The sequence below is a fragment of the Crinia signifera genome, chromosome 9, assembly GCF_055691185.1.
Source record: "Crinia signifera chromosome 9, ASM5569118v1, whole genome shotgun sequence".
In the NCBI taxonomy this organism is placed as follows: domain Eukaryota; kingdom Metazoa; phylum Chordata; class Amphibia; order Anura; family Myobatrachidae; genus Crinia; species Crinia signifera.
Window position 1 is genome coordinate 19534506 of NC_139225.1, and position 24840 is coordinate 19559345.

Below are 24840 nucleotides of genomic sequence, written 5' to 3' on the forward strand. Positions count from 1 at the left end.
TACACACTGACACATATAGCACACAGACACACACACTCCCCTCTCATGCAAATATCAGGAGAGCAAATGCCAGTATAAAAAATCATTAGGCATTTAACACTCACCCCTTCCCTGCTTGCTTCAGGCTCTGAGCAAACTTCCTGCATCCCCCGGTCACATGGAGTACAGCCTGAGAGGAGCTGAGCTGCACTCTGCCTCCACAGCCAGCTCCCCCTGCTGTCAGCCATGAGAACAGCCGCACTAGGAGGAAGCAGAAGCCGAAGCTGTCAGCTCTGTGAATCGGGCTGAAAGCACCGCGGGAGGTGCTGCGTGTGGCCGCACATGCGCACCAGCCCTCCCGCGGCCATTTTAACTATGGTCACATTTATAGGCATTTTCCTGTTAAACAAAGGACACCATGTGACTGGTTGGTGCTTCAATTAATGACATTAAAGGATTGTTAGGAGCCCATGCACCATTGGCAGAGGTAGGATCTGGGACTTTGTGCTTTTATAGGCTCCCTGATGGAGTGAGTGCTGGGTGGCAAACATCTGAGCCTTAGCCCCTCCCCTCAGCAGAAAGTCAGTCAGAGGGGTCAGCGTGTGACCTTTGGCAGGAGTCCTGAGAGGAACAGCTCGGAGCAGCATAGTGAGGGACTGACAGGCCGCTGTGCAGTGAAGGGACTGTCACTAGAGAAAGGAGAGAATAGAGGTGAGGAACCATCCTGTGAGGAAGTACAGCAGCCTGGTGACAGGGGGGCAGCTGATTAGGAGGTCCTGCTCTGCACCCTTTCCCTGCCTGCAGCTGACCAGTCCTGAATTCTTTGTCAGGACCAGTATACAGTGACTGAGGTAGTGAGACAGAGTTTGGACAAGAGACTATCAGTGTAGCTGCCGGCAGAGGGAATATCCTGAGGTAACAAAAGGACATTAGGGTAACCCTCACCACAAATCATATTGGGTAAGGTGTTATCAGCAGTCCAAAGCGTTTCCTACATCAACAAGTCATCCATTCTGTCTATACAGACTCCTAATTACCACATAGAGCAGTACCCTGTCGCAGGACTCCCGAAATACCACATAGAGCAGTACCCTGTCGCAAGACTCCCCAATTACCACATAGATCAGTACCCTGTCGCAGGACTCCCCAATTACGACGTAGAGCAGCACCCTGTCGCAGGACTCCCCAATTACCACATAGAGCAGCACCCTGTCACATGACTCCTAATTACCACATAGAGCAGCACCCTGTCACAGGACTCACCAATTACCACATAGAGCAGCACCCTGTCACAGGACTCCCCAATTACCACATAGAGCAGCACCCTGTCGCAGGACTCCCCAATTACCACATAGAGCAGCATCGTGTCGCAGGACTCCCCAATTACCGCATAGAGCAGCACCCTGTCACAGGACTCCCCAATTACCACATAGAGCAGCACCCTGTCGCAGGACTCCCCAATTACCACATAGAGCAGCACCCTGTCTCAGGACTCCCCAATTACCACATAGAGCAGCACCCTGTCGCAGGACTCCCCAATTACCACATAGAGCAGCACCCTGTCGCAGGACTCCCCAATTACCACATCGAGCAGCACCCTGTCGCAGGACTCCCCAATTACCACATCGAGCAGCACCCTGTCGCAGGACTCCCCAATTACCTCATAGAGCAGCACCCTGTCGCAGGACTCCTCAATTACCGCATAGAGCAGCACCCTGTCGCAGGACTCCCCAATTACCGCATAGAGCAGCACCCTGTCGCAAGACTCCCCAATTACCACATAGATCAGTACCCTGTCGCAGGACTCCCCAATTACGACATAGAGCAGCACCCTGTCGCAGGACTCCCCAATTACCACATAGAGCAGCACCCTGTCACATGACTCCTAATTACCACATAGAGCAGCACCCTGTCACAGGACTCACCAATTACCACATAGAGCAGCACCCTGTCACAGGACTCCTAATTACCACATAGAGCAGCACCCTGTCGCAGGACTCCCCAATTACCACATAAAGCAGCACCCTGTCGCAGGACTCCCCAATTACCACATAGAGCAGCACCCTGTCGCAGGACTCCCTAATTACCACATAGAGCAGTACCCTGTCGCAGGACTCCCCAATTACCACATAGAGCAGCACCCTGTCGCAGGACTCCCCAATTACCACATAGAGCAGCACCCTGTCACAGGACTCCTAATTACCACATAGAGCAGTACCCTGTCACAGGACTCCCCAATTACCACATAGAGCAGTACCCTGTCACAGGACTCCCCAATTACCGCATAGAGCAGCACCCTGTCACAGGACTCCCAAATTACCACATAGAGCAGCACCTTGTCACTGGACTCCCCAATTACGACATAGAGCAGCACCCTGTCACAGGACTCCCCAGTTACCTCCTAGAGCAGCACCCTGTCACGGGAAGGGGGCGGTGCCATGGATGGGCTGCCCTATTAGGGGCGTGTCCATAGTGATCGCTATATCGATTAGCATTGCATATTAATTGACCTCAGTGGATTGTCCCAAGCCTACTTCTGAGGCACATAACCTTTGAGGCTTGGGTGGAGGCACATTACAGTTAAAATCTAGCAGGGATAACTCCCGTTACATTAATATTGGTTCTCTTTACCTAGAACGGTGCCTATCGCGGGCATCGCATGTACATCGCATGCCATTATAATGGCATGCGATGCAACCGATGCGATGCCCGCGATTTCACATAGAAATACATGTTAAAATGTAAAACGCGTCAGTCGCATCGCATGCGACCAAAATCGCATGCAATGCGACCGACGCGATTACCGCAATTTCACATAGGGAACAATGTTAAATGGCCCAATTGACCCGATTTCACATAGGGAACAATGTTAAATGGCCCACAGACCCCAAATACCCACCCTGAAGTGTGTGTAAATGGCCCCCCCCCATTGTTAACGCCACCCCACGATCAACGTCAACCCGAAGCGTGGCGAGCCCGCGAGGGGCGGTGGTACGCGTCCTACGACCTTTTCATACCCCCACTATTCACGTTGGCGTGGAGTTGAGAATAGAAAGTGTGGCGAGCGCAGCGAGCCACCGAGCCCGAAGCGTGGCGAGCCCAGCAAGGGGACGCGGATACCTGTGGAGCCCGCGAGGGGACGCGGATACCTGTGGAGCCCGCGAGGGGACGCGGATACCTGTGGATACCACACTTTCTATTCACAACTCCACGCCGACGTGGATAGTGGGGGTATGAAAATGTCGGAGGATGCGTACCGCCGCCCCTCGCGGGCTCGCTGCGCTCGCCACAATTCGGGTTGACGTTGATTGTGGGGTGGCGTTAACAATTGGGGGGGCCATTTCACACTTGAGGGTGCCTATTTGGGCTCTGTGGGCCATTTAACATTGTTCCCTATGTAAAATCGGGTCAATTGGGCCATTTAACATTGTTCCCTATGTGAAATCGCGGTAATCGATGCATGCGATTTTTTGGTCGTTCTAGGTAAAGAGTACCTATAATATCTACCGGTAATCCCCAAAAGGGCAAAAAAGGGCTATCTGGGGCTGCACAGCTGGTGTAGCATTGCCAAGTCCTGATGTAAATTCCTGACCAAGGTAATATCTGTGTGGAGGCTACATGTTTTCACATGTGTATACATAGATTTCCTCTGTGTTCTCTGGTTTTCTCAAACGGGCCAGGATCATCATTTTACAAGTCGCATTTGCTGCGGAGGATGTCACGCAGCTTCCCCGAACTGCCGCAAAAATGTTCTGGACATGTCTGCGTTGTCCGGGCCACACCCTCCCAACGTTACTTCACTGCCTCATACTTTCACTTGGAGTCAGACTGCAGTTTGATACTTTGTGCAAATGGGCCGCAGGGGCCACGCATGCTCCGATGTGCAAGTAATTAGGCCTGTAGTCCCTTATACAGGATGCCATACATGCCCACCTGACCCTCTCCATGAGGGAGAAAATGCTCTGTTCCTGGACTTCCCTGGTAATGAATGATTGCCATCACCTGTGGTGTGAAACATCTTTCTTATCAATTACCTAGTTCAGTGGTTCTTAATCTCAGTCATCAAGGACCCCCAACAGTGCTCGTTTTCCAGGTCACACGGCAGGTGCACTCGTTATTCACTGAAACATTTTAAAAGATCACAGGTGGAGATGATTATTTCACCTGTGATTCTGTGTGGATACCTGGAAAACGTGCACTGTTGGGGGTCCTTGAGGACCGAGGTTGAGAACCACTGACCTAGCTCACCACAGGTGACAACCATCATACATTACCAGGGAAGTCCAGGAACAGAGCATGTTCTCCTTAATGGAGAGGGGCAGGTAGGCGAGTATGGATGCAACTGCAGGATGCCATCTAGTGGATGGTTTGTAGAATGCAGTTTTGTTGATTCCAGTTATTTTACTTATGTAAATAAAATGCAGACTTTGAGGGAATAAGACGCCTGGTGACCTGCAGCTATTTACCGTGGCTGAAGCCACAGCATAAAAGGACATATGTGTATGCAGATTACTGTTACATATTTCCTTATACCAATACTAGTTAGAAGCCTGGAAATAGACATCAGGGCCGGATTATAGAGGTGGCGGTCGCATTCCGATTCATGCCCCTTACATTATTTGTTGAGTCCCTATGTGTAATATCTCAACCAAAACCCCTAAGCTAACCCTAATAGGTTAAGCCAAAGGGCGGTATTCAATGAGCCTGATTCGCCATGTTTTTATGGCGAATTTGTGCTGTTTGGCGAATTTTTGACAAAAACGGTGAATCACCCTATTCAATGACCACATGGCAAATACATTTGAAGGTTTTTTTCGCCATGATTCACCGAGTAGCAATCGCTATCTTTTTATGGTGAAGTGGAAGGTGAACTTTTAAAATAAAGTGTTTTGTGTTTCACAATTGGTGTAAAAAAATCGGGAATTTTATTCTGAGGAGGGGCATGCTACTTTTATTCATGTGCTGTAAGCACATGAATATATATTTAATTTTAAAAAAATATTTTTTTTTTTTTTTTTTTACACAGCAGCCAGCAGGGGGCGCCGGAGCCGAGACGCTCATTACATATTCATATATTCACTGCACTCGATCGTTACGATCGTGTGTAGTGAATATACACTCCCCTGCTGGCACCCCCGGGGGGCAGCCTGTGCTGCCTGGCACCCGGGGAGCCCACCTGCCCCCCACAAACGTTCAGGGGCAGGCAGAGAGACTTCCATCTCTCTGCCTGGCACCGTCCTCAGGCTCCCTGCGGCAATCGCCGCAGGAGCTCATATTCGCCTGTCAGGGGCAGCGAGCCCCTGACACGTTGAATACCGGAGCCCGCTGGCTCCGGAACGTGGCGAATGTGCAGCGAATCCTAAAAAGGATTCGCTGCACCTCGCAGGTATTCACATTGAATACCGCCCATTGTGTTACCTCGACCCTAATACCATATCCCAAATTCCCCCTAAAATAACCCTAAGGCAGGCATATCCAAACTACGGCCCTCCACCTGTTGTGAAACTGCAAGTCCCATCATGCCTTGCCACAGTTTTGATATTATGGAATGCTAAAACTATAGCCCTGTACACATGCATCCATTTTTCCCGATTTTTGATTCGATATTGCTTATAGAAGCAAAATAAAATCGAATCCAAAATAAAATCGAATGGTTTTTGTGTCACTTTCGATCTGCATTCGATTCGATGCACGCTTCCGTTTTCACAAAATCGAACAGAAAAATCTACTGTGCAGCTAAGAAAGAATTGATTCGATCTAGTAAATCGAATGTGTACAATGTACCATGAATGTATATCGGATTTGATATCAAATTCGATATCTAATGCAAGAGTACAGATCTAATGCCAAATCGAATGGGAATGTCTCATGCCAGATCTAATAGAAAATCAAATCTAACATCGAATCAAAAGCAAATCGATGTGTGTGTACGGGCCTTTGGGCAAGGCATGCTGGGATGTGTAGTTTCACATCAGCTGGAGGGCCATAGTTTGGACATGACTGCCCTAAGGCCAATAAAGGCAGGAAGTAATATATGTTTAATTGCCCTGTGATTGCCAGCCTATAGTCTTCTGCAAATTCACATCACAAACTCCAATTACAGGACCACACACCACACACCACACAACAGCCATTCTGGAGACTGACCGGTAGATCATTCTCCATTTTATGTATAGGGCAGGGGAGGTCACATGGCGGTGCAATCAGCTCAGCTGCACCTGTCTGTGCTCCCAGGCCAGGGAGAAGCAGCCGATTGTATGGATGGCCACCGTTGCCTTTGCCATCGATGGCAAAAGTGCAACTGGCCATTGATGGTGCATAACTAGGCAATGGAAGACCATCAATGTTTTTACATATCGATGGTCATCCATTGTCTTTGACTGATTGGCCTGTGGGCCAATCAGAATACAGGGACGGGGCTTCACGGGTGTCCTGGGCGGAGCTATGCTCCGTGTCCCAGGAAAAGCAAAACAAAACTATTCGTCTATACTTAACATCGATGGTGGGAAACCATCTGGTTCTCCCCCATCAATGTCAAAACTATTCAACATCGACCATAAACCATCAATGTTTTCTAAACATCGATGGTCGATGGCCATCCCTAGCCGATTGCAGAGCTAAGGGCTAAGTAACTGCTTGGTCACATAACATAGGCAGATAACATAATCAGACTAGGCTGACAGGAGGTGGGATGGTGGGGGTGGTTGTCCTCGGTCCTCTCTCAGGTAGCTGCAGATGATGTGCTGGGTAAAGCAGAGAGAGGACCTGGAGTGGTGAGGATGGGGGCTATTTTAAAAAAGTGGGCCAAAATATATAGGTTTTAACATCACCTTATATTGTTACTGCAGCCAGAGGACAGGTCTGTGCACTCAGTATTATCCATATGTATAATAAAAGACTACCTCTTCTTTATGGGGGGAATTCAAGCATTGTATGCACTGCTGTGCTTCAGAGCAGTGTGAATATACGCTGCATCTGTATGCAAAACTGGTGTGTGCATCAGCTCTTATGTGTGAAGAGCAATGCAATAAGCCGTGATAGAGGTAGCAGCACACAAGAACATTGCTAGCACTGAATTAATAAGCAACACACTACATAACATACCCAGAATACCATTCCTTTTGTGCTCAGTGTCTGGATGCTGCTGGGTATTCTGGTATAATTGTTGATGGCTCTCTTCTGTGCATCATTGAGTGTCCTCTGTTTCCCTTATACAGGGAAATGGAGTCGTTGCTGAAGCAAGTCCAGGAAATGCATGGAGGTAATTACAGATTACACTAGGTGATTCATCGCGCCCTACGGGCGCTCTTCACACCGTCGTAAGGGGCTGCGCCCCCTTAATTTGTGAACTTTTTGTATTGTGAGGAATATGTTTAGAATTGTATGAAAGATGCCTGTATTGCAACTTGAGTTATAGGTGAAATGTGTTAAATAGAGAGCATATGATGTGGAAGGGGGTGTGTATTGTTTGTTTAATTAAAAAGCAGTTACAGAGTAAGATGTACATTGATAGTGTGGAGGGTACAGTGACATTTGTGGGTGTGGGGGGGGCTGTGTGTGCATGTTGTTTAGGTGCGGTGTGTGCAATAGTATAGTAGGGTGTTTCTGAGTCAGCGGCTCCCCACTGGCGGAGGTCACGACACAGGAAAACAGGAGGCTGGGTAGTGATAGGGTGTGTGGGAATAAGGGGGGCTAAAGAGGAGGGTGGGAGATACTGTGCTGCTTCTGCCAGTGGGTGAGGGTCCAGCGTGGCAGTATAGGATGGTGGCCCTTAGTCAGTGTCTCCTCCTACTGGGTGGGAGTTCGGGTGCATGAGAGCAGGAGGCTGGGCTAGGAGGCATGATAGGGGCATGTGGGCAAAACAGCGTCAGCGACTCCCCAGTGGTGGAAGTTACGGTTCAGGAGAGCAGGAAGCTGGGTAGTGATAGGGGTGTGTGAGTATACGGGGAACTAAAGAGGGGCTTAGGGGTGCCGTGAATTGCGGGAGGGGCGCGGGGGGTGCCGTGAATCAAGGGAGGGAGGGGGCGCAGGTGTCGGCATCCGCAAAGCGTGGGAGGGGGCGTGAATTGCGCGAGGGGGGGTGCGCGGGGGGTCCGTGAATTGCGGGAGGGGGGGGGGGCACGGGCGCGATGAATCACCTAGTTGGTTATATATTCTTGTAGAAGGATGGTAGGATGTTGCTGTCATTCAGAATGCATTTACATAAACAGTAATAGTAGCAGTAAAAGGTCTGACTTAAAACACCTACAGTAAAACAGAACAGGTGTTATATATTATACAAAGAATTGGTTGATGATGTGTAGGTTGACGTGCACATAGTTCATAGTTGTCACTGGAAAAAAATTGCTACAAGAAAAAAATCAACACAGAAAGTTCAACACATGTAAATGTTGACATAAGTGTGGCACTTCATCGGTGTCCATGTCGACACATGAGAATGAATATGAAAACATTCAAAAAAAGAAAAATAAATCTTCAAAAACTCATGTCAACCTTTTTCATTGTCGACCATAGCCGTGCCAGTGTTTTGCATGTGCCATTTAATCCTGGGGTTGCCGTGAATCACGCGCGGGGGTGGGGGAGGGAGGAGGTGAGGGGTGTCCGCGAATCACGGGAGGAGGGGTCGTGGGTGGATGCCGTGAATTGCGGGAGGATGGGTCGCGGGGGGGGGGGGTGTGGGTGCCGCGAATCGTGGGATGGGGGGGCGGGGGGGTTGCAGTGAATCACGGGAGGGTGGGGCGCGGGGGCGGGGGGTTGCCGCAATGACAGGAGGGGGCGTCAGGGGTGGGGAATCGAGGTAGGGGGGGTCGTGGGGGGCACCGTGAACCGCGGTAGGGGGGTCGTGGGGGGCACCGTGAACCGCGGGAGGGGGGGCCCGGGGGTTTGCGCGAATTGCAGGAGGGGGTGTGTCACGGGGTGGGGCCGCAAATCGCGGGAGTCACCGGGGTTGCCGCGAATTGCGGGGGGTGTGCTGCAAATCGAGGGAGGGGGGTCGCAGGGGTGCCGCGAATCGCCACAGAGAAAAAAATCAACACAGAAAGGTCAATACATGTAAATGTTGACATAAGTGTGGCACTTCATTGGTGTCCATGTCGAGACATGAGAATGAATATGAAAACATTGAAAAAGTGAAAAATAAATCTTGTCAACCTTTTTCATTGTCGACCATAGCCATGTCAGTGTTTTGCATGTGCCATTTAATCGTGGGGATGCCGTGAATGGGGGGGGGGGGAGGGATCGAGGTGCATACCCAATATGACCCTCTCCAGGAGGGACACATTGCTCTGTTTCTGGACTTTCTTCTTAATTTATGGATTACCATCACCTGTGCTTAAACACCTTCTTATCAACTAGGTGATTCATCGCGCCCTACGGGCGCTCTTCACACCGTCGTAAGGGGCTGCGCCTCCTTAATTTGTGAACATTTGTATATGAAAAAGATGGTTAGAATTGTATGAAAGATGCCTGTATTGCAACTTGAGTTATAGGTGAAATGTGTTAAATAGAGAGCATATGATGTGGAAGGGGGTGTGTATTGTTTTGTGTAATTAAAAAGCAGTTACAGAGTAAGATTTACATTGATAGTGTAGATGGTACAGTGACATTTGTGGGTGTGGGTGCTGTGTGTGCATGTTGTTTAGGTGTGTGTGTGCAATAGTATAGTAGGGTGTTTTTGAGTCAGCGGCTCCCCACTGGCGGAGGTCACGACACAGGAAAACAGGAGGCTGGGTAGTGATAGGGGTGTGTGGGCATAAGGGGACTAAAGAGGAGGGTGGGAGATACTGTGCAGCTTCTGCCAGTGGGTGAGGGTCCAGCGTGGCACTACAGGAGTACAGGATGGTGGCCCTTAGTCAGTGTCTCCTCCTACTGGGTGGGAGTTCGGGTGCATGAGAGCAGGAGGCTGGGCTATGAGGCATGATAGGGGCATGTGGGCAAAACAGCGTCATCGACTCCCCAGTGGTGGAAGTTACAGTCAGGAAAGCAGGAAGCTGGGTAGTGATAGGGGTGTGTGAGTATACGGGGGAACTAAAGAGGGGCTTAGGGGTGCTGTGAATTGTGGGAGGGGCGCGGGGGGTGCCGTGAATCAAGGGAGGGAGGGGGCGCAGGTGTCCGCGAATCACGGGAGAGGGCGGGGGTCCGCAAAGCATGGGAGGGGGCGTGAATTGCGGGAGGGGGAAGGTTGCGAATTGCGGGAGGGGGGTGTGCGGGGGGGTGACGTGAATCGTGGGAGGGGGCGTGAATTGCGGGAGGGGGGCACGATGAATCACCTAGTTGGTTATATATTCTTGTAGAAGGATGGTAGGATGTTGCTGTCATACAGATGCATTTACATAAACAGTAATAGTAGCAGTAAAAGGTCTGACTTAAAACACCTACAGTAAAACAGAACAGGTGTTATATATTATACAAAGAATTGGTTGATCATGTGTAGGTTGACGTGCACATAGTTGTCACTGGAAAAAAATAGCTACAAGATAAGAAAAAATCAACACAGAAAGGTCAACACATGTAAATGTTGACATAAGTGTGGCACTTCATTGGTGTCCATGTCGACACATGAGAATGAATATGAAAACATTAAAAAAAGAAAAATAAATCTTCAAAAACTCATGTCAACCTTTTTCATTGTCGACCATAGCCGTGTCAGTGTTTTGCATGTGCCATTTAATCCTGGGGTTACCGTGAATCGCGAGTGGGGGTGGGAGGAGGTGAGGGGTGTCCGCGAATCACGGGAAGAGGGGTCGTGGGTGGATGCCGTGAATTGCGGGAGGGGGGGTCGCGGGGGGGTGTGGGTGGCGCGAATCGTGGGAGGGGGGGACGCGGGGGGTTGCAGTGAATCGTGGGAGGGTGAGTCCCGGGGGGTTGCCGCAATGACAGGAGGGGGGGTCAGGGGGGGGGGGAATCGCGGTAGGGGGGGGCGCGGGGGTACCGCGAACCACGGGAGGGGGGCCCGGGGGTTGGCGCAAATCGTGGGGGGGGGGTCGCGGGGTGTCACGGGGTGGGGCCGCAAATCACGGGAGTCGCCGCCAATTGCGGGGGGGTGTGCTGCGAATCGCGGGAGGGGGGTCGCCGGGGGGTGCCGCGAATCGCCACAAGAAAAATCAACACAGAAAGGTCAACACATGTAAATGTTGACATAAGTGTGGCACTTCATTGGTGCCTATGTCGACACATGAGAATGAATATGAAAACATTGAAAAAGTGAAAAATAAATCTTCAAAAACTCATGTCAACCTTTTTCATTGTCGACCATAGCCATGTCAGTGTTTTACATGTGCCATTTAATCGTGGGGTTGCCGTGAAGGGGGGGGGGGAGGTGCATACCTCCCAACATGACCCTCTCCAGGAGGATACATTGCTCTGTTTCTGACTTTCTTTTTAATTTATGGATTACCATCACCTGTGCTTAAACACATTTCTTATCAATTACCCTGTTTAAAACAGGTGATGACAATCATAAATTAAGATGGAAGTCCACAAACAGAGCATTCTGTCCCTCCTAGAGGGTCATGTTGGGAGGTATGGAGGTGTGGGGCGCTCACCTGGTGTGTCTGGTGTGTAGCTGTGTCTTTGCTGTGTAACATGGAGAGGCAGAGGGTGGGCTCACTGGGCTGGTTCTCTGTCATGCGAGTCAGTCATGTGAGTCAGAGGCTCCACCCAGCATTACAGCTTCAGACACACTTTGAGTGACAGATGTAGCCAAATATATAAGAGATTACCCTGTTTAAAATGACAGGTGATGACAATCATAAATTAAGATGGAAGTCCACAAACAGAGCATTCTGTCCCTCCTGGAGAGGGTCATGTTGGGAGGTATGGAGGTGTGGGGTGCTCACCTGGTGTGCCTGGTGTGTAGTGTAGCTGTGTCTTTGCTGTGTAACATGGAGAGGCAGAGGGTGTCTGGCACTGTCTGTGGGCTCACTGGGCTGGTTCTCTGTCATGTGAGTCAGTCATGTGAGTCAGAGGCTCCACCCAGGGTTATATCTCCAGACACACTTTGAGTGACAGATGTAGCCAAATATATAAGAGATGTCAATTCACATAGACCAAAGTGGTGTAGACAGGGCAGCTGACATCAGCCCCCCCAACAGGTCATACACCCCTCTCAGCATCCCTGGGTGTGTACAATGTAAATTTACATAGCAAATTGAGATAGACAATCACCACTGACACTCTATTGTCATTACACAGCTGGAAATGTGGACCCACAGATGGAAGATGTCCTGAAGAAGATCAACATGTTGCAGAAAGGTTGTTAGATCTATGCATGTAAAATTACCCTCTACACCTAACCCGCCCTACCTGCAGCCTAACCCTAACCATCTGCCATCTTAGTGCATAACCCTAACCCTCCCTAGGGATGGCCGTCGTTGCCATTGCCATCAATGGCAATAGTGCAACTGACCATCAATAGTGGCATACTATGAAATGGATAACCATTGATGTTTTTACCTATCGATAAACATCCATTTTCTTTGAGTGATTGGCCAGTGGGCCAATCAATACATGGGGGTGTGGCATCATGGGTATCAGGGGCGGAGCTATGCTCCATGTCACGGTCCCTTGGGGAAGGAAAAAAACATTTTACCATCTGGTTCTCCCCCATCAATGGCAAAACTATTCCACATTGACCATAAACCATCGAGTTCAAATCATCGATGGTCGATGGGCATCCTAACCCAAATTCTCCCCGTTTTTGCTTAACTTTAACCCCCTGCATACTAAACCTCCCCCATAAGTGCCTCCCCCCCCCCCCCCCCCTTGTAACCTCATCCCTATATAATTATTAATCGTAATAATCAGTGCATCTGTTGCATTGTTTGCACACAGCTGGAGAACAGATGAAGAAGGAGAACAAAGAGTTGGAGCAGCAAATAGCAGCAGCGCAGACCAAGATGGAGGCAGGTAAGTGTCCATTATCACCCAGGGTCACCTCACCATGGTCCATACCACCACGCAGTAATAATTCCATGTGTATGGCATATATGGTATGTGCTGTATGTACGAAACAGGATGTATGTAATGTACCGCCCATGTACAGAATGATTTGTATGTACAGCTTTTGTTTTAACACCAAGGAAGGAAACTCTATGGATTGTAATATACATTATGGCATTTATCTTTCAGTGCATGCAGAGAAAAGCAGACTAAAGGAAGTTTTTCAGAAAAAGCAAGGTGAGGACTGTGTAACGGATTCTAGGACTTAGGCCCTTATTCTGATCGGTGCGGCCCGATCAGAAATATGCGGTCATGTCCGTGCAGGCGAATCCCCGCCTTCCATACGGATCGCCACCTCCGTCCGTATGCGGATATGTGGCGGTCCGCATGAAAGTGGACGGGGATACGCCTCCTCCATGTTGGGAGCAGCCCCTGCATTCGATGGTCGCCGAACATCGAATGCAGGGCCGCACGCTCCACCAGGTCCCGCCACCCAAGACCACACGGACACTTGTCCGTGTGAAATCATGTATGGGGGCGGGCAGCTGACATCCGGCGATGTCAGATGCCCGCCCCCTACACACGCGTCACGGCTTCATTACCATGCATACGCCCCGCGTTTGCATGGGAACGCCCATGAAACGCGGGGCGTATGCATAGGGTAATGAGGCTAAGTAGCCCCTCACGCCCCTCTACGCCCCCTGTGCGGCGTATAAAGAATACGTGCGGCGAAATCGCCTGCACATGCGCAGAGTGACCTCTGCACATGCGCAGACGATCAACATCGGCGGGACGTCCGCATGCGGTAAAATCCGCACCGATCAGAATAAGGCCCAAAGGGCGGGATGCTATATAGCAGAAATGCGGTAAAAACCCCATTTTCGGGGTTTCTACCGCATTTCTATATGCTATATGGCGCCTCCGCAGTGTCAGCGCTGCGGAGGGAATCGCCAGCTAAAGCTGGCGAATCCCTGCAGAAGCCTATGGGCTTCTTACCGCAGCGCTGTTTGAGGGATCCGTCACGGATCCCTCCAGCGTGCCCTGCGGCCGGCGCCGGGGTCTGCGCATGCGCAGATGGACTCCCGGGTCACAGACCCGGAAGTCCAGTGCCGGCACCGCATCGCAAGGGACAGCTCTTACCGCAAGAGCTGTCCCTTGCATGAATAACGGCATATGTTATAGCATATGCCGTTACTAATAATGCGATGTCCGGCGAAGGGGGGCCGCGGATGTTATAACATCCCGCCCTTAGTGATATCTAGGCCTTAGACAGGAGGGATAAACAGCAGCACATAATGCCACAGGGTCTTCTTATTTCTGCTGGTGTGCACTCATCCGTACCATACTGCTGCTAGGGATGTAAGCCTTTTTGCTAGTAATCTTTCTTTAGTTAAACTGTTTCATTAGAGTATCTGGTGTCCATACTGATTTGGATAATGCTATAAAGGTATAGAAAAAAAGCACATCCTCTAAATATAGGTAGTGGCTACAGTTACAGACAGTGCAGTGTTCACAATAAAATAACATTTAGTAAATGAAAACCTACTTATATGCTAAAGGATGAATTCACACAAGGTTAAATTGCATTTGGATTTTTTTGCATAGACATCACATTAATCGTGAATACTGTGCTGAGGGAGAAGGAAAGAAATATCTTGCAGCAAAAAGCATTAAAGCATAGACACGCCCCTATGTGGCGCTAGATAGGCCCTTTGGGCAAAGTGTGACACGCCCCCTCGACAGCCATCCTACTGTAATCTCCCTGATTCTAGTTTTCAAAAGTAGACAAGTTTGCAGTAGCGGCAGCACTTATGTAATAATTAAATGAGTGCCCTCACTTTATTTCCAACACTTCAGAATATATCCAGATCCTGAAGCTGCAGTGCGACACCAAGATTGAGAAAGAAAAGAGGTAGTCTGGCAGGGATCCGTCTCTCAGTGTGTACCTGTCTGCTGGTTACCACACAACCTGTATTGTACGTAAGATCTACCGACAGTGTGTTGTGACCTGGTCTCGGAGCTTCCACCAGGACTGGTCTCTATGAGTTTGCTGTCTCCATGTCCTCGCAAGGCACATTATTTAAAAAGAGATTTGCTCCAACCAGTGGCGCCGGAACGGGGGGGGCGAGGGGGCAGCTTGCCCCCCCCAAAATTACTGAGGCGCCATATTACAGCCGCCTGTATTAAAGAATTATCATCCGCCCGGCCGCCTATATTTCATACCAGGCGCCGGGGATGGCTGCTGCTGCCGCCGCCGGGAGATGTGCAGAAGACGCGCCAGCCAATCACTGCCCGCGCATCCCTCCACATACACTGTGATTGGCGGGCGCGTCTTCTACACATCTCCCCGACGGCAGCAGCAGCAGCCATCCACGCCACGGCGCCTGGTATGTAATATAGGAGGGGGGCGGATGATAATACCAGGCGTAGCCATCACGCCCAAGTCAGTGCGGCTCCCCGCCGGCTGCCCGCTGCCCCCAGGAGACGTGGTATATTTAAAAGTCACTCACATCTCCCGCTGGACCGCGCTAGCCAATAGGCGCTCGCGGTCCAGTAGCCACCAGTTGATTGCCTGCTGGACCGCAAGCGCCTATTGGCTAGCGAGGTCCAGCGGGAGATGTGAGTGACTTTTGAATAGCAGCACTGTGCACAGCAGGGAGCCGGGAGCGGACAACCCCGGCGACAGGGGGGAGGGGGTGCGCGGAAAGCACCGCTGCTGCTTTGCCGATTGTGGGTGGGGTGGGGTGCACTAATCTCTGCACTATCCTCGCCCACCCACCCACCCTGCTGTGCACTATCCTCGCCCACCCACCCTGCTGTGCACTATCCTCCAACACCCACCAACCCATGCACTATCCTCACCCACCCACCCTGCTGTGCACTATCCTCACCCACCTGTGCACTATCCTCACCCACCTACCCTGCTGTGTACTATCCTCACTCACCCTGCTGTGCACTATCCTCACCCACCCTGCTGTGCACTATCCTCACCCACCCACCCACCCTGCTGTGCACTATCCTCACCCACCCTGCTGTGCACTCTATCCTCACTCACCCACCCTGCTGTGCACTATCACTCCCACCCTCCCTGCTCTGCACTATCATTTACTCACACCTTCCCGCCCTGCGAGCAAATTTCAGTCCCCCTTGGCAACGAGCAATTTCAGTCCCCCTTGGCATCGAGCATGAAGCCCATGGCATCGAGCATGAAGCCCCTGGCACCGAGCATGTAGGTAAGTGGCACTTATGTGTTAAATGTGTAATGGACATTACGATTTGTTAAATAGTGTGCGATGGGCATTGCGGTGTGTTAGTATGCGACGGGCATTGCGGTGTGTTAGTATGCGACGGGCATTGCGGTGTGTTAGTATGCGACGGCATTACGGTGTGTTCTATAGTATGCAATTGGCATCATGTGTGGCCTTATGTGTAATTGTCATTATGGCATGTGGCTTTATGTGTAATTGGTATTACAAAGTTTGCTAAAATGTGCAATGGGCATTACGGTGTGTGGTATAATGTTGGGCCGTGCCCACTTTTCACGGAGCAGGAGCCTCACCTACTACAAATTGGGGGGGGGGGGGGGTCGCGAAACATGCCTGGCGGGCGGGTGGGCAGCTGATTAATCAGTAATATAGCCGGGCGGGTGGCAGGGAAGATGTGCGCCCGCCAATGCTGCTTCTCTCACCCTCCCTTCCCCAGTGACTGACACATCCAGGGGTTGTCATTTACCCCTGGATTCACACCCAAACAGGTTTATGTAATTATGTCTGATTATCATAATCAGACATAATCACATAAATCTGTTTGGGGGTGACACTGCCACTTTTTCCACTTTTTACGAGTAAATGACAACCCCTGGATTAATGTCAGTCCTGGTGTCTCTGGCCACATGTATATGCCGCTGCCCGGTGTATAATGCCCACGTGTATATGCCGCTGCCTGTGTATAATGCCCATGCGTAAATGCCGCTGCCTTGTGTATAATGCCCACGCATATATGCCGCTGCCCTGTGTATAATGCCCATGCATATATGCCGCTGCCAGTGTGTATAGTGCCCGGGGGTAACATATAGCAATTTAGGGGGCGCCAAAATGAGATTATATCTTGCCCCCCCCAACCTAAAAACGTTCCAGCGCCTCTGGCTCCAACCTAAGTACTCGTGCCCAGTGAGATGACTTACCCCGAGGCTCCCGAACATCTGAGTCCTAGATACCATCGATGGCAATCCATTTATCTGACACAATTCTCTTTTTTGGTGTAGACTACAGGAGCAAACGAAAGAGATTAAGAAGAACATTGATGACATGGCAACCAAAATCAACAGGAGAAGTTGAAGCAGAGAAAGCAGAGGTGGGGGAACCCGAAACGTTATTAAGAAATGGAGTTGCGTCCATTTGTTTTTATGTTAAAGCACACGATATTTTTGGGGTATTTGTGTTTAAATGTTGGCTTGAACCACTCACTAGCAGAGTGTATCCGACCGGTACCTTCTTAGGAATTCTTATCAACTTCATCGAGCCAGATGTGGCCAACTGAGACTTTAATGGCGGTAACGTTAACGTCTGTCACGATTGGATTAAGAATGTCTGCCCAGGTAACCTAAGCTTCTTCTCTATTGCCCTAGGATGGAATTTCAAGATCAGATGGAAGACCTGATGGCGAGTCACAAATCCCTGGCGGCGTTTTATGTGAGGACCATAATGTAGGCCCAAGATAAGGTCTGGAATGAGGCCTGGGATGATGTTTGGGATGAGGCCTGAGATGTAGCCTGGGATGAGGTCTGGGATGTAGCGTGGGATGAGGTCTGGGATGAAGCCTTGGAAGCCAGGGATGAAGCCTGGATGAGGCCTGGATGAGGGGTTCCTCTATCTAAAGACCAGTATTTCCGACATCCTCATTTTACTCACACAAATACGATGGCTGCAATAAATCTTACAACATATCATCTATGTGAGAGATGATCGGCATCTGTTGTCTCTGTGGAGGTAATGGGGCTGCCATTTTGTTCTCCTATTTCATTAATAACCAAAACCAGTGACTGGTGATGACGCTGTTTGCTATAAGACGGATAGGCCACATTCTTGTAGCCTATGTGAGGTAACGTGTTATCATGGCCTGTATTTCAATTAGCATCCCGTCACCAACAAAATGGCGGCATTCAGTGTCTATAGGTTAATAGTGTTCTTATCTATTTCTTTCACTGTGAAACCACATATACTGTATATATGAGATGTAGTATATAGATAGATAGATATCAGGTATATATTAGATAGATAATAGAATTGCTAGATAATAGAATAGATAAATAAATAGATAGATATCAGATTAAGATAGATAGATATAGGCCTCAGGACCTTGTAGAGGCTTATCTTCCACAGTGTAACAATCTGTAGCTCACCCACCATGGCTGCCTCACCTGCTATGCCCGTGGATGGGGTGAAAATGACACAGACCTATCGGTCATGTTGGGATACCACGGATTCAGTATGAAATCCCGGCGGTCGGGATCCCGGCGTTCAAAATCCCGACTGCCGAAATCCCGACAAGGGGGGAAGTGGATCGCCCCCCCTTGCGGGCTCGCTGCGCTCGCCACGCAGCGGGCCCGGTGCCTCGCTACGCTCGGCACGCTAATTTATTCTCCCTCCAGGGGTGTCGTGGACACCCACGGAGGGAGAAAGTGTCGGGATTCTGAACGCCGGGATCCCGACCGCCGGGATTTTAACTGCATCCCGATACCACACCTAGCTGTAGGATACTGCAATCACCGATCTTGTGTCATCTCTTCTAGGTGTGACGTATTCCACCCAGGGTAATTCTACACAGCGCGCCCAAGGTGGCCGCCTTATCTGTTACATTGTTTACATGGGTGGAATATATAACCCTTAGACTTTATTACCCCAAATGTTTGCACCAACCCTGCATTACACTTACTGGTCTCTCTAGGTATAGCGGCTCTTCCTCACTTATGTACGTTTTTCAGCTTGCTGTCCTTATAATGCCTTTGTACAATGGAGACAACGCTATATAAATACATTTATTATTATTTCTGCTACAGGACTCAAAGAGGCTGACATCGGAGATATCTCAGATGGAGGAGCAGAAGAAGGAGCTTCTGGAGGAAGGCTAGTGTGGAACAACAGTACTCTCTGGGCCAAGATCCCTGGGAAATCTGATTGCTAGCTCCTGAACGACGGGTGCAAACGTGTAATAGGAATCTCCTGTCATATACTCCGCAGAGAGCGAGAAAGTCAGTAAGCTAAAGGAGGTGGAGGAGACGGAAGAAAGTCTGCGAGCCCAAGGTGTCCTGACGGCTGAGACTGTGTTCCTGCACAGTGAGGAGGCAGCGTGCGCAGTGTAGGGAAACGCCAACACCGCCATTGGAACTACAACGATTATTATACTGTTTTATATTTCTTGCAAGTTTTATATTGTGTACATATATCTAAATGCCCCTTTATAAGTTTTTCAGTGACATCATACTACCGTGCATGCAATCGGGGGAGGGGTATCTGCACTTTTGTCCTGGGCCCTGGCAGACAAGGGGCCCGGATGACAGCGATGTACGTGGTGCTTAGCTGGGCAGTGACGGGTAATACAGTATGTAAGAGGTTTCTGTATAAAGTATGTACCAGGTTCATCCTGTGCCCTACCCGCTAATAGTGCAGCTGTTGCCTGTTGTTGTGGCAGCCATTTTGTGTGATGAAGTAATATATCTGTAAACTAGGAACTATTGACGTCACTGAGGTATGAGGCACTGAGAGATGTGTGGGTGAGTGACGGAGGTTAGTAACGTGCAAGGCATGACGTAATGTCATGGGTTCTTTGTGTATTGATTGAACACATTTTTATGAATCATGGAGTACACGACAAAATGGCTGCCCTTAGAAGCCTCTATATGGCTTCTAATATTTTTCTACTTCTCTCGTGTATCTCACAGAAAACTGTTTCAGGAAGAAAACAAGCTTGCCGCAAGCATGCTGGAAACAGCGACTGCGTGTCACATGGAACTTCTGGACAAATATAACAGGTAAACAAACACACACCGATAGTTCGGGGACAGGATCGGCGTACAGACTATGCACAGCATAAGTTACTTTAAACCACCAAGATGTTGGATCGGCTTATCACATACAGATATACAATATATAATCGTCCAGCATCAGTGTGACAGGGGTCTCACTCACTCTCAGGCTGTGACGTCCCTTTTGTTCCCTTACATCATGTCACTACTCCTGTCAAACGCAGGCAGCCCTGTCCTCACTGACACATCCCTCATCTCCTGATATAATCTGTGCTGCTGGGGACCCTGCTCCTCCCACTAAATAACTCTCAGCCTGTGGCTGCTGCCCCCCATACCCTGCTCACATCATGTCACTGCCCCGTCACATGCAGCCTTGTCCTCACTGACACATCCCTCATCTCCTGCTATACTCTGTGCTGCTGGGGACCCTGCTCCTCCCTCTATATAACTCTCAGTCTGTGGCTTCCTGCTGCCTCCATTCCCCTCATCACATCATGTCACTGCCCCGTCACATGCAGCCTTGTCCTCACTGACACATCCCTCATCTCTTGATATACTCTGTGCTGCTGGGGACCCTGCTCTCCCATTATATAACTCTCTCAGTCTGTGGCTTCCTGCTGCCCCCATTCCCCTCCTGATATCATGTCACTGCCCCTGTCACATGCAGCCCTGTCCTCACTGACACATCACTCATCTCCTGATCATCTCTGTGCTGCTGGGGACGCTGCTCATACCACTATATAACTCTCAGTCTGTGGCTTCCTGCTGCCTCCATTCCCCTCCCCACATCATGTCACTGCCCCTGGCACATGCAGCCCTGTGCTCACTGACACATCCCACATCTCATGATATACTCTGTGCTTCTGGGGACCCTGCTCATACCACTATAGAACTCTCAGTCTGTGGCTTCCTGCTGTCCCCATTCCCCCTCCTCAAATCATGTCACTGCCCCGGCACATGCAGCCCTGTCCTCACTGACACATCCCTCATCTCCTGATATACTCTGTGCTGCTGGTGATCCTGCTCCTCCCACTATATAACTCTCAGTCTGTGGCTTCCTGCTGCCTCCATTCCCCTCCCTCACATCATGTCACATGCAGCCCTGTCCTCACTGACACATCACTAATTTCCTGATATACTCTGTGCTGCTGGGGATCCTGCTCCTCCCACTATATAACTCTCAGTCTGTGGCTTCCTGTTGCCCCCATTCCCCTCTCACATCATGTCCCTGTCACATACAGCCCTGTCCTCACTGACACATCACTTATCTCCTGATATAATCTGTGCTGCTGGGGATCCTGCGCCCTCCCACTATATAAACTCTCAGTCTGTGGCTTCCTGCTGCCCCCATTCCCCTCTGATATACAGGCAGTGGAGCTCAGTGTGTATCTGGGGACCCTCCACTGCTCATGTGACCTCTGCTTTGTGTCTCACAGGCTGAAAGCAGAGCTGGAAGCAGCAGAGAGAACCTCATCTACCCGGCAGCTGCTTCCTCTGTTGGTGGCCAGCAGCCAGGGAGAGCGCAGACGCTATAACGTGTTACTTCTATGCTCTAGTGTCCGGTGCATGATACAAGTTACATTGTGTTCCTGTGTGTTATGTTCTCAGTTCATTTCTCCTTTCAGTTCTGTTTCTCTGTTGCTGACCCATTGTTACATGAATAAAGGGAACTTCATCCGGCATAACGTTTGTCTGTGGTTCGTAGCAATGGACGATGTCTTTTGTAAACTGAAAATCACATGTACCAGGGTAAATGAGTATAATGCATATGACATTGTTATACACACAATGTTATGTTGGGGGATACATACGGATGACCGGTGGCCAAGATACCGACAACAGCATACCAGTGAAGGTAACCCCAACTGGGGTCAGTTAAGTATACGTACTCTCCCCCTGCCCCCCCCCCCCCCCCCCCCGTCCAAAAACCCTTGATTCCTGCTGCCCGACCTTAAACCTCCCTGCTAGTTCTTAACTCTAATCCCCCCTTTTCACAACCTAACCTTCCCTCCCCCGCAGCCGGACCCTAACCCCCCCCCCCCCCCCCCGCAGCCGGACCCTAACCCCCCCCCCCCCCCCCCACCTCTTCCCAAAACCTAACACTCCCTACCCCTCATCCTGACCCTAACCCACCTTCTAGCTGCCTAGCCCCCCTCCCTTCACTGCAGTCTAACCCTAAACACACCCCCCCCCCATGCCCAAACCTAACCCCCAATCCCCAGCGTATTGCTAATCCACCCTGATTACTCACAGCTGGGCATCCCGGCAGTTGGGATTCGGTCCCCGACGTTCCAATTTATATCGGGATTCTGGTGCTGGCCTCCAGGCCGTAGTCAGGATGCCGGCGTTGGTATAATGAACACCGTCACCTCAGCCGCCTGGATGCTTATTGCGTTGGATATAACTGTATACAGTACATATTTTTGATCCATTCACCAGATGTCATTGTAAAAAAATAAACCCATGCTTTCATTTTATATTGTGATGATTTGTTTCTAAAAACTTACATTTCATCTCACATTAATAGTTCTTGTATCATTTATACACGGTCACGTCTTTTCTGTACAATGCCTACAGATTTGGTTCAGTCTATGTGTACTGTGATATTATCACCCCAGTATCTGCCCTTGCTCTGTCACTGCCAGCTGTTCCAGATAAACTCTGGAATCTGTATTAACTACATATTTACTAGGTAGTTTTACGTTACCGACCAAACTAGAAGTGAAGTTGGGGTACCAGAATTTTAGAATGAAGAAATTGTCAGATCCCCTGAAAATGCCAGTACCAGCACTAGACTATGCCAAGGGCTAGTGCCGCTATGAGCCTGAATTTTGGAGCCAGTGGTCTTCATTCTGAGATGAACACCGGTTTTGCCGCTAATAAAAAGATATGCCATCGGTCGCACCGTCAAATATTGCATCAACCATTTGGTAGCCCTGCTCATCCTTCATAGAGTACATATTATCCATAAGGCACCACAATATGTACGTAGCACCGCGTGCCAGTAACTGAGCCATGATACAAGTGCACCATCAAGTTCCCTGGCCTCTGTATATGTGTACCCAGGAACATGTATACATTACACCAGCCCAACACCTAGTTCCTTTCACTTTAAGAGTTTCCTGCTTTGGAGTCTGTTTCACTTTCACTATCGAAAGTACAGAATAACGTAAAGACTCTCCGGCTGTTAGGTCTGCAGACATGCAGGGGTGGCATCATCAGCCAGGTAAGCCTGTGCTGGACAGGTGGCAGGACCCTCTGACTACATGGCCAACAGCCCCTTTGTAGCATTGACATAATTCTTTATCTTCTCCTGTATGTATCTGCTATATAATGAGCGTATAGAAGAGAGGTGGAAATGTATCAGTGTATTTCCCATAATACCGCTCAATTTCACCTTATTTCTGGTCTTCTTAGTTATGAGATTAAGGGGCACTTATGACGTGCCAATGTTATCAGGACTGTGGTCCACCTGGGCTAGAGGACTACTCTATAGTCCTTCCAGGACTTCTCCAAACATGTCCATTCTATTCTTATTGCTGGGCCTGCTCCCTTCATCTTCCTAATACGCGTAGTCACAGGCCTTTCATATTCCCTGGCAGTGAGAATGGAGCCGGTGGAGAACCATTATGACTCCCTGATGACAGGAGCTGTGGACATGACGATACACCGAGCACCAGCGGTTTTGTACTGAGCTCTCGATCAGCTCAGCAGATTTCATCCTCAGGCCGGGTAAGAACTATTTCTGAAATAACCTATTTTAAAGGGGGTTGACTACTTCTGCATAACCTAAGTGAGGAGAAGGGGTAGATGAAGCAATAAAGGCTTTGTGACTTGGAGGGTCCCTCATTGGTGGATATTTTTTGGCCTGAATCATTTTGTGAAGCAGAAGCAACATTCAGTTGTACTGTATTACAGTGATTCCCAAACTGGGTGCCTTGGGTCACTTGCAGGGGTGCCTTGGATTGGTTTTCCAGGACCAATTCAAATTATTTATGGTCCAAGCAGCAGACAAACTAGTGCTGGTGGCTGCCAATAATAAAATATATGGACAAATAGAAGCAAATCGTATCCATCACCACGTAATTGAACATAAGGATGATGTAAAAACATAATTAACTTAATTTTTTTAATACATTTTGAAATAAGAAACATAAGGCCTAGGGGTGCCGCGAAAAATTCTGACACTCTAGGGCAGGCATTCCCAACCACGGTCCTCAAGGCACACCAACAGTGCAGGTTTTTAGTGATATCCAGGCTTCAGCACAGATGGTTTAATCCCTCAGATACCAATTAAGTCACCTGTGCTCAAGCCTGGATATCTACAAAACCTGCAGTGTTGGTGTGCCTTGAGGACCGTGGTTGGGAATGCCTGCTCTAGGGTGCCGTGATTTTAGAAAGTTTAGGAACCACTGCTGTATTACCTCAATAAAGCTCTGTTTTGTAGCCAGGGAGGTGGCCTATCTAGGGATGACCATTGACAGTGCCATTGGCGGTTTACTTCAATGTCACAAACACATTGCTTGCTAATTGGCGCAGCGGTTCTGATGGAAAGGGAGGAGGAGGTTTCAACAGGCCAATCGGGGAAGGAGGCTTTGCTATGCGTTGCATCAGAGGGTGGATAAAAAGCCATTCTTTGCGATCACAGGGTTACTCAGTTAATTATGGAAGGATCTAGGACCACTGCTGCGTATTTGTAAACAGCTGCTTTGATCTGCAATGTACCACAACAGAGATCCAGGCTTTTGTGTCAATTAATTATTTTTGCATATCTCCTGAGTACTGGTTGGCCACTGCAAAAGCATGAGCCCACAATCTGAAGCTGGCCCAAATATCTTTGCGTTGACAGTATACAGTCAGACTGTGCACAAGCAACACAGAGAACAAGAAGATATAGC

The 24840-nt window shown here is 49.5% G+C and overlaps 1 protein-coding gene across 9 annotated transcripts; it reads left to right on the plus strand.

Annotated features, from left to right (window-relative positions):
- The first annotated feature begins 270 nt into the window (after positions 1-270).
- LOC146037269 (synaptonemal complex central element protein 1-like) lies at positions 271-24115 on the plus strand. 9 transcript variants are annotated; one of them, XM_083161307.1, is made up of 9 exons: positions 291-690; positions 7197-7240; positions 12172-12231; positions 12811-12885; positions 13108-13155; positions 14776-14830; positions 17183-17271; positions 17546-17609; positions 18977-19043. In XM_083161307.1, exons 2-7 carry the CDS (start codon positions 7201-7203, stop codon positions 17253-17255), a joined length of 351 nt encoding a protein of 116 aa, XP_083017433.1. In that variant the 5' UTR covers positions 291-690; positions 7197-7200; the 3' UTR covers positions 17256-17271; positions 17546-17609; positions 18977-19043. The 9 variants fall into 9 exon arrangements, with proteins under 9 accessions (XP_083017434.1, XP_083017433.1, XP_083017429.1 ...); XM_083161303.1 differs by lacking the exons at positions 291-690; positions 7197-7240; positions 12172-12231; positions 12811-12885; positions 14776-14830 and adding exons at positions 19158-19275; positions 19859-19948; positions 21379-21797; positions 23545-24115 and having other exon boundaries at positions 13125-13155; XM_083161300.1 differs by lacking the exons at positions 291-690; positions 7197-7240; positions 12172-12231; positions 12811-12885; positions 13108-13155 and adding exons at positions 19158-19275; positions 19859-19948; positions 21379-21797; positions 23545-24115 and having other exon boundaries at positions 14782-14830.
- Positions 24116-24840: the final 725 nt, after the last annotated feature.